Raw genomic sequence first — 10105 nt, 5'->3', positions numbered from 1 at the left:
GGATTCCGTAGGACTATAAGAACATATCTTATCCTGCACTTATTTTTCTACCAAAAAAACTAAATGAAAAAAAATAGTTCTGAATGTTTTTCGAGTAGTAGTAGTGGATATATGAAATATAGAGAATGAATGGGTATAAAGAACAAAAAGAGTGTATATGGAGGAAGAATCATCTTTGGTATTTTGATAACATCAAGAAAAATAAGAGACAATAATTTAGAAAAAAGAAAAAGAAAGTAATTTTAAATAGTTTGATTTGTTTTAGATTGATTACCAAAAAAGGAATGATTTTAGTTTAGAATGGGCACCTATCACACAACTAGATGCATGAATAGGAATTTTTTCCAACCATGTGGGTGGACGAACGATCAATACTTGAAAAATTGAATGGTGACCAACCATAAATTGGGATATACATAGTTAAATAGTATCTGGATTTATTCAAATATTGGTTTTCCTATTACGCATTTAGACACGAGTAAAAACGTACAAATGAATTCTGACCGTTCACTTACCTCTGAAAATGAAAATGAAGAGAGTGATACAACAAACTTTTCGTCGCTACTATTTTGTTTTGGCAAAAAAAAAAAAAAAAAAAAAAATCAAAGAGAGACTTTGGAGACATAGGTTCGCGGATTGGGCTTTTTTTCTCTAATATTTGTAGTTCAAATCATCACAAAATCTCTACTCATGCAAACTCTATCTCTAAGTATGTGTAACAAGAAAAGTCATCTATTCAAACCTGACTAGGTTTTAGACAATTTCAAATATTCACTTTCTAAATACGGATTCTGTTAAGTGAATAGGAACACAAATTACTAAAATGGTTGATATTTTACCATACAGCTACATTTCCAATCATTAAAAAAAAATAAAAAATGCAAAGTAGGCCCATGAAGAGTCACAGTGCTAAAATTAGGATGTTCTATGATTGGATTTTTTTTTTGGTTACCCCTATGATTGGTTTCCAGTATACACAAATACTGGTTTTCCAAATATAGATTCTATAACATAAATGTCACCACAAATTCATTATATAAATGATTTTGTTCGTGCACTACATCCCCTGCCACAGATATAAGTCCACAGTGCCTAACAAGGGTGGAGATCTCCCTAAATAAGTGTAATAAAGAGGGCCATATGGGTCAAATTGGGGTACTATTATGATCTTTCTAAATAGATTGAATTGTTGATTTTCCAAATACAATTTTTATAGAGACATGAATCGATACATTGATGATCTTTCATCATACAAATCTATTATATATATACATCAAATCGCTAGTCATAGATATGATAAGATCACACCAAACATTACTCCTCTGATATTTATTTCAAGGGGTATATCAATCCTAGATCACGTGGCCCCACATGCTATACACATGAAAGGTGAAATGACCATCCTAAATGCTTGTGTTCCTTCCATGCTGCCGGTGCAGGGATACGCCACCTGATACCCCAGCACCCGCACCCGCACCCTCCTCTTTTTCTTTTTTATTTTTAAATTTAACTCTAATCAGTCTCTCTCCCGTCCCTTTCTCCCTCACTTTCTCATTTCCCCATATATGCCCAAAACCTGAAAAAAGAAAAAAAAGAAAAAAAAGAAAAAAAAGAAAAAAAAAAAAAAAAAAAAAAGAAAAAAAGAAGAAAAAAAGAAAAATATATCTCTCAGCTCTCTTCTTGTTGTTCTTGTTCCTCTTATTCTTTCCTTTCTTCTCCATTTTTCTTCGTTTCTCTCCTTTCCCAGAAATTTCTTCCCCTTCCGCCTCTCGTTCCAAATCCTTCGCGGATCACTGACCTTGTTTGAATTAACCACCACAGAGAGAGAAGCTATATATGAATGAATCTCTGCAACTACCTCAACCCAAGTGCAATCCAAATGGTTTGAAAGAGAAATGAGAAGAAGCGCGGTCACAATCTACAACCACGAGAAGAAACCATCGATTACGCCCAAAACCCAGTCATGAGACCGAGTCAACCACCACCCTCGGCGAGTTCTGCCAATCGTTCTCGCCGGAGACCAGACCTTACCCTTCCTCTTCCTCAACGCGATCCTTCTTTCGCCGTTCCTCTCCCTCTCCCTCCTCCCGCCGCCGCGGCGGCCACCTCCACCACCACCACCTCCTCCACAGTAACCTCCAATATTACCTCTTCCGCCACTTACCCACCGCCGGCGCCGTTGAGTTTCAACGAGCTCGAACGAGTCAACCGCGTTGGAAGTGGCAGCGGTGGAACTGTCTACAAAGTTCGTCACAAACCCACAGGGCGTCTCTACGCCCTCAAAGTCATCTATGGTAACCATGAAGATTCAGTTCGCCGCCAGATCTGTCGCGAGATCGAGATCCTTCGTACCGTTGATAACCCTAACGTCGTCAAGTGTCACGGAATGTTTGATTACGGTGGCGAAATCCAAGTCCTTCTTGAATACATGGATGGTGGATCTCTTGAACAGAAACACCTCGCCAATGAAACAAGCCTCTCTTCTGTAGCTTATCAGATCCTTTGTGGTCTCGCTTATCTCCACCGGCGTAGGATCGTTCATCGTGACATCAAACCCTCGAATCTCCTGATCAACACAAGAAGTCAAGTCAAGATCGCAGATTTTGGGGTTGGTCGTATTCTTGATCAGACCATGGATCCATGTAATTCATCGGTTGGGACGATTGCTTATATGAGCCCTGAAAGGATCAACACAGATTTAAACCACGGTGTTTATGATGGATACGCCGGAGATATATGGAGCCTTGGGGTCAGCATCTTGGAATTCTATCTCGGTAGATTTCCATTCAACGTGGGTCGGCAAGGAGATTGGGCGAGCCTGATGTGTGCGATTTGTATATCTCATCCACCGGAGGCACCGGCTACGGCTTCCAAAGAGTTCAAAGATTTCATTTCTTGTTGTTTGCAGAGAGAGCCGGGGAGGAGATGGACTGCTGCGCAATTGCTGTTTCATCCGTTTATTACTCAGAACAATCATATCAACCCCAACAACATTAGCGGTGTGGGTCTTCACAGCAACCAGAATCAGGTTCGTCAGCATCAACTTCTACCCCCAGTTCAACATCTACCTTCGAATTCCCCTTCCAATGGCTGATTTTGAATCGAATTTGTAGAATTTTGTGACATGGGGGGTTGAACTGTTTCAATTTTAGTACAAATGGGGAGTTGGGTCGGCTCCAATTGCAATTTTTAATCAATCAGTTGGCCAAATACTTGGATTTTTCTCTTCAATCAGTGACTAGAGAGATTAGATGTGGTATCCGATGTTTTTTCTTCAGTCTTTTTTTTTTCCTTGTTCTTTTTTCTTGGAGCCCTCTTGGTTATTTGATCAATTGAGGTAACTGGCCGGATTCATGCTGAAGCCCTTTAATCATGGGTCAGCTTTGCTGTGTAATTTTTACTCATCAATCTGGTATCTTTGGTGGAGAAACATAAAAAGTAAAGGAAATTTGTAACTTTTCTTCCATGTCTTGATTTTACTTCTTTTAATGGATAGGTTAGGCAAAAAGAAAAGTTTTTATTTGCCGATCGTTTTAGTTGGGGTTCATGCTGGATTTGGAATTTAGATAGTGGAAAGAAAAAGGAATCTTATGAGAGGCCAATGTTGTGCAGTTTAACTGGGTAAGAATCTGCCTGTTTCCAATATGTTGACAGTTCCTTGTGAGCATCTGTAGACTGTGAATCCAAAACTGGGGAATTCTATCTTTGAGCTTCTTCCTCTTTGTGGAAGACTACCAAACATTCAAACCTTTCCAAAAAGGGAGAGTGTTTGAGTAATTGTGGCATTACCCTTTATGTTATCCTCTACAAATGGAATTTTTTTCTTCTTTCCAAAACTACAAATGGAATTGAAAGGAAAGGTGATAATCCTTCCTTATCACCTTTTTTCCTTTACTATTTACTATTGCTGTTACCCCAGTGAACTTTCTTTCATGCAAGTTATTTTAATGGGTGGTTGTCCTCTTTCTTGAAACAGTATTCATCTTCCCTGGTTTTTGAATTATTTCCCATTCATTCAGTTTACATTCCCTGTTTCTTTTTTACACATCTCTTCATTCTACCTTTCTAACCAATTCATTTTCACCAATGTTAATCTGAATCCTTCTTAATGGAGGAAACCTCATCCTCCTGTTAAGTCTCCATAAGCTAATGAGCTTTAGGAAAATCTGAATCACCACAGATACAATATTTTCCTGCTACATATCTACAGGTAATTGTGATGGTCTAGTAACAGAGACCCTATGCTGGAGGGGATAAAAAATGAAGACCTGTTCATTTTCACATTGATGTTTTTACAGCACATATAACCCCAAGCCCAGATGGATTGTATTGTCTTCATGCTCCCAAGACTTCATAGAAGATTGCAAAAATGGCCTGCCATTCATTGTGATACGTGAGGATACCATTTGCTTCTTTGTACCTGTTTATGTACATTGCCCTTCTAATCATTTCCAAATGACACTTCATATTTCCTGTATTGGTTATTTGGCCCGATTCAGGCAGGTTTTGGTTGCTGATTTGATCTGTCAATCTCTTTGTTTAGGAGTTCTCTATATTTTCCTGACCTCTTATTTGACAGTTAGTATCTTAAAAGTGTTTTTAAATTCAGTAAATTCTTTTGATCAATTGCTCTTATTATTTATGTTTTAGCTAAGACAGGACGTGGGGTGTCTTTCATGTACGTGGAATGGAAAAAATCTCCCTCACTAATGTTTTCGGGCTCAGGGTGGGTCCCACTATTTGAAATCTCACCCCCTATTAAATGAGTGAGATTTTTTCCCCCCTTCCTTCATATGTCCCTTGTGCATTGGCAACACGGAGTGGGATTTCCATCTTTAGTGAAGTGGGAGTTGTCATTTCGCCCGCTGTCTGGGAATGAGTGGTATTCTTGCTTATAGGTCCCTTTTCTCATGAAGAAGTAATAAAATTCGAAGTTTCCTTATTTTTCTGCATTTTCTGCTTGTCTGATTTCATATGGTTCGAAACATTACTGTGGTAAACACACTCTTACTCCCTTGGTAGCATTCGACATTTGCAATTTTGATTATAACTCTGTTTGTGACTAAGTTAATCACATCAGAATGATGAAAGTAGATTTCTTGTTTTTGGTTATTCTTGTATATATTTCTGACTGAATCTGGAAGGTTTGTTGCTAAGGCGTCTGTTTAAAGTTGTTTAAATGCATGTCAGTGGAAGGGGTTGTTGTCAAATCATGATGTCCAAGAACTTGGCAATTTTGCTGAGGTCCTGCGTAATTAATGCGCAGGACCGTCAAGCGAGCCGTCCGATTAGATCGGAACTTGGGGCACGCTGAAGTAGTGGAATTTTATTGAGTCCATGACTATATCAACAACTGCGTGATTGGAATTTAATATTTTAGCCATAGTACCTAGTGTCGGCGATAAATCGCCGACACCGGGCGAAATTTCGAGGTGTCGCTGGGGGGCGACACGATACCCCCCAGCGACACCGACTTAACATTAAGTCGGCTGATTCCTGGCGATATGTCGACGATACCCGGCGATAGGTCGACGATACCCTGCGATATGTCGAAATCTTGACCTGTGTCGATCCACCCACCACCGGCGGTGATGTTGCAGAGGTCGAGAGAGGGAGAGAGAAGCACACAGACAGACAGGAGGTGACCTGTGTCGATCCACCCACCACTTGACCACCACCGGCGGTGATGTTGTAGAGATCGAGAGAGGGAGGGAGAAACACATAGACAAACAGGAGGGCTTCAGCCCCTTGATCCAATCAGAATTCTTCTCCGACCGAAGCCATCCATGGCTTCCAAGTTCCACGTCCACCCAACCCAAACCCCTCCACGGCTTTAAAGAAAAACGCAAAACCCTGACTCTCCATCCAGGTCCTCTCCCGTTCTAGATTCGATCACAAAAAATGAAACCCCAGATGACGATCACAAGGCCACCATCCACCGCATATGACGATCACAACACCACCATCCACCGACGACCTCGAACAACCAGCCACCAGAGGAGGAGGAGGAGATCCAGTGGTTTGGGATGGCTGACGGCGAGTATCCCTGAGAAGGAGAGAAAGTTGCCACCGGAGGAGGAGGAGATCGAGTGGGTTGGAGTCTTTGGACTTTGGATGGCTGACGGCGATTAACCTGAAAGGAGAGAAAGTTGCAGAGAAAACCTGAGGTCTGGAACCGTAGAAGACAGAAGACTGAATCACTGAAGAAGACGTTAGTATTTAGGTTTATAAAAACATTCGACATTTAGGTTTTAGAAATCGGGCGACATGTCGCCTGTGTCGGCCGTGTCGCCAGGGTCCGACACGGCGACACGGGTCGACATGTCGCCAGGGTCCGACGCGGCGACACGGGTCGACATGTCGAACCTTGATTTTAGCCTCGGTTCTGCATGCAATGCAATTCCATTCTTTTGGTGAAAAAATGCTATTCCATGTAGAGAATACAATTCTGGCAATTGGTTAAAATGCATTCTTTGTTTTCCAAATACAAAGCATTTCATCAAACATTTAATGGGCACTATCTAGTTGTTCTCTAGCTCTTGAAACAAAGCCAACTGGAGCTGATCTGGCATGCCTAAACCGGTGAGAGGCAATGGTTTGCTACATGGGCAGCTCAGGAAAAGTGCATTCTTGTTTTCAGAGTTCCAGGCAGTTCATCAAAACAGATAATGAAAAAAATCTATCTGTTCTTCAGCACTTGAACCAAGCCAACCTGGGTTGTCAGGTACACCGGATGATCCTGCTGTCCCAGCACAGAGCCTTGTGTTGGGGTCAGCATGACCATCTAATGTAATGCTGAATGCCCTGGAGCATAAAGGAGTCCATCCCACAGATTAGCTTTTAATTAGGGATATGAATGAATAATCAGCAATTCACATTTGAATTTGTGTTCATAACCGTTTAGGAGAATCTGAAGCTGATAAAGAAAACTATCTGCTGTGAGAATGGTATGGTAGCACCGATATTCAACCAGTTAATTGTTCAATTAAGTTATCTTGTTGAATATGTTCGATTAAGGATATAACTGGTATTCAATATAGTTTCTATAAATGAAGGTAATGTCATCTTGTTTGAATTCTTAATTTTAAATTAAAAACAAAATAGATTTTATATACTTAATATTCAGAATTTGTTTAAATCTTTCGATAAATTAGTATCATGTATGTGTTTCTAGTATAGTGGTGGTAATTTTTTAGTAAAGATAATAAGACGGAAGAGATCTTAGGTCAAGCATGATAGTCCGAGTTCCATCCATTTACAACCCGATCTCTGATATAATTATAGGTGATTTGGTACCCGTGACTAATCCATCATGAATATTTTCTCCTTGGACATTTCATATAAGCTTCACAAATATTTTGAGCAATCACTCAAGATTTGTCTTTCGTTGTTATTTTACTATCATTGGTTTCATCATGGTTGACATTCACTTGGCCTCTAAAAAGGAGTTCCCTTACCTTCCAATAGAGTAATGGCATCTTGGTAGGCTTGTATATCTAACTATACCCAAAAAATATCTAACTAGTACATACAAGTATCACAGTGTGCTTTTGCGACAGTGGTGATGATCTTTCTTTTTATTAGAGGTAGTAAGATTAAAGTGACCTTGGTTCGGGTCCAGTCGTCGTGACAGGTTTGATGACAACAAAAGAAAGACCCAAAAAAAAGAAAAGAAAAAAAAATAAAAAGAAGAAATACATGTGCTTGTTATGTTCTTTTCTAATTTAAATTTGGGCTTTTAGAGATCTTGATACAAAATGGTGAATGTTTTAATGGGTGAAACACTGCATTTGTGCGGCATTAATATTTTTTGGAGTTCAATATTTATTTACCCTGGTAAATGGAAAATTGTGTTCTATATGATAGCGAAAGCTTCTCCCCCAAACCCCCCACCAAAAAAATAAAAAATAAAAAATAATAATAATAAAATAAAATGATTATAGCCTCCAAGCTTTGCCCTCATGTCAAGAAAAATTGATTATACCCTCCAAGCTTTACCCTCATGACCATGGGTAGATTGGGATGGGCCAACTTAAACTTAAACCAAATCCTACCTAACCCTATTGTGCTTGGGAATCCCAATAACCTAAGCGACGCCTGCCAAGGTTTTCTAAGCTTGACCTACCTTAATTTCTCATGTTAGAGTAACATAGGGTCAGGACGTTTATCGAGTTTGACTCTGACCTAAATTTTTATCCATTCTTATTAATATTTTGTTAATTTCACTAATGCATGGTATGCACTTTGGATGGTCGGTTTGAATGTGTTTAATTCCATCCCATTGAATAGTTCACCTGATAGATTGTAGATTCAAAGTAGATGGTTTGACAATCTAAGATGATACTAAAAGACATTGTATTACATGAACCTAACCTGGTATATATCCTCATCTATGAAATAAGAGTCATGAGATATGCTCACAAGTTGAACAATGCAGAGAAAAATTCTAATTTTGATAAGTAGGTTTCTTACCTTGATGGAGAAATCTTATGTATTTATAATTAAACATGACTATTATACAAGAGTTGTTTATAATATTCAAATTTCAATTCAAAATTAAAAACATTTTGAATTCAAAATTAAAATTCAAACTATAACAAATCCGTTATAGTTTTTCATCCCCCCTCAAACATTGCATTGGCAAGTGCAAGAGTTTGTCTCTATGCTTGAAGAAAGCTTGTGATGTTAAGCCCTTAGTAAACACATCTGCAATTTGATCATTTGACCGAACAAAGTGCACTTTTATGGTGTTGTTCTGATCCAAGTCTCGAACAAAATGATAGTCCACTTCTATATGTTTTGTGCGAGCATATAGCACTGGATTTTTGTTACCATTTGTATTGTAGACACATTATCACAGTAAATTTCCATTCCTCTTGGAAGTTGTACTTACAAATCACGTAAAACATAAGAAAGCCATAGTTGTCACATCCACCCAGCCGGTAACCTACCTGGCATACCTAGGTATGTGATCCACAGTCCAAGGATCAAGCATTGAGGGACCATGCCTCCCACATACGCGATAACACAATCATGAACAATGATAATCAAGATAAAAGCAATAAATAACAGATATCATGAATAAGATACGAACAGATAATCAGAGTGCGGAAATAATGATACCAAGTGTATAAGTATGATTATAAGAAAGAAAATGAGCGGAAGTCACTCTCTCAGTGGCAACGGAAAAGTAGCACAAAATTAAGTTAAGTTACAACCCAACATCTATAGAGTAACTCAATGAAAGTTAATTACATATCCCAATGTCTAAGGGCCTGTTTGGTTACATAAATCTAGAAATTTCAAATCTTTGGATTCATGAATCTGAGAATTATACCCGTTTGGTTGTAAAAATCTCTAGATTCATGAATTCTATAGGTTCACCTTTTTACACTAAAAACGTGAATTTATAGATTTATGGGTAAAGGGTGAAATCCAAAGATTTCAAAAAAGCTATACATTTGAACATTCACAAAAATCAACATCGATCAAATATTTTTTTAGGATGAATCCACAGATTTCACTCCACAACCAAACACTTAATTTTATAAATTATGACTCCATAGATTTGAAGTCTATAGATTTGAAATCTCTAGATATTTGAAATCTTTAGACTCATGTAACCAAACAGGCCCTAACAAAATCCAGGGGGATGGGGTACTAAGCAAGGGTTTCCTCTACTCTAATAAGCACATCCTCATAAGTGAGGAATAAGAAAGCCCAAGACGGCCGCTCCCTCACCACTGTGGGGCTAATCCTGGTACGCAGTGTAATCCTCCTTGGCACCATAACTGTCACATCCACCCAGCTGGTACCCCATCGGGCATACCCGGGTATGTGATCCATAGTCTCGAAGATCAAGTATCGAGCAACCATGCCTCCCACATACGCGATAACACAATTATGAATGATAATAATCATGTAATAAAGAATCATGAATAAGATAAAACAGATAATCAGAGTGCGGAATAAAGATGATACCAAGATATATATAATCCAAAAGAAAAGAGAGAGTGATCAAAAGTCACTTCCTCACATAGCAGCGAAAAGTAGTAAAATCTAGTTAAGTTTACAAAACCAAAATCTAAGGAGTATATCAAGAAGT

General features: G+C 38.8%; 1 protein-coding gene across 1 annotated transcript; it reads left to right on the top strand.

Moving 5' to 3' along the window:
• Nucleotides 1-1635: 1635 nt before the first annotated feature.
• On the top strand, nucleotides 1636-7642 carry LOC149018571 (mitogen-activated protein kinase kinase 5-like). Its single transcript, XM_089152764.1, has one exon. It carries the CDS (start codon nucleotides 1964-1966, stop codon nucleotides 3092-3094), a length of 1131 nt encoding a protein of 376 aa, XP_089008890.1. The 5' UTR covers nucleotides 1636-1963; the 3' UTR covers nucleotides 3095-7642.
• The last annotated feature ends 2463 nt before the right edge of the window (nucleotides 7643-10105 follow it).

This window comes from Hakea prostrata, chromosome 4, assembly GCF_041222555.1.
Source record: "Hakea prostrata isolate BN-2017 chromosome 4, UWA_Hpros_2, whole genome shotgun sequence".
Lineage (NCBI taxonomy): Eukaryota > Viridiplantae > Streptophyta > Magnoliopsida > Proteales > Proteaceae > Hakea > Hakea prostrata.
This window is presented reverse-complemented; position numbering and strand designations above follow the sequence as displayed.

Bases quoted from the DNA above. Each gene is read 5' to 3' on its own strand.
- LOC149018571 (XM_089152764.1), top strand. From the start codon at position 1,964: ATGAGACCGAGTCAACCACCACCCTCGGCGAGTTCTGCCAATCGTTCT.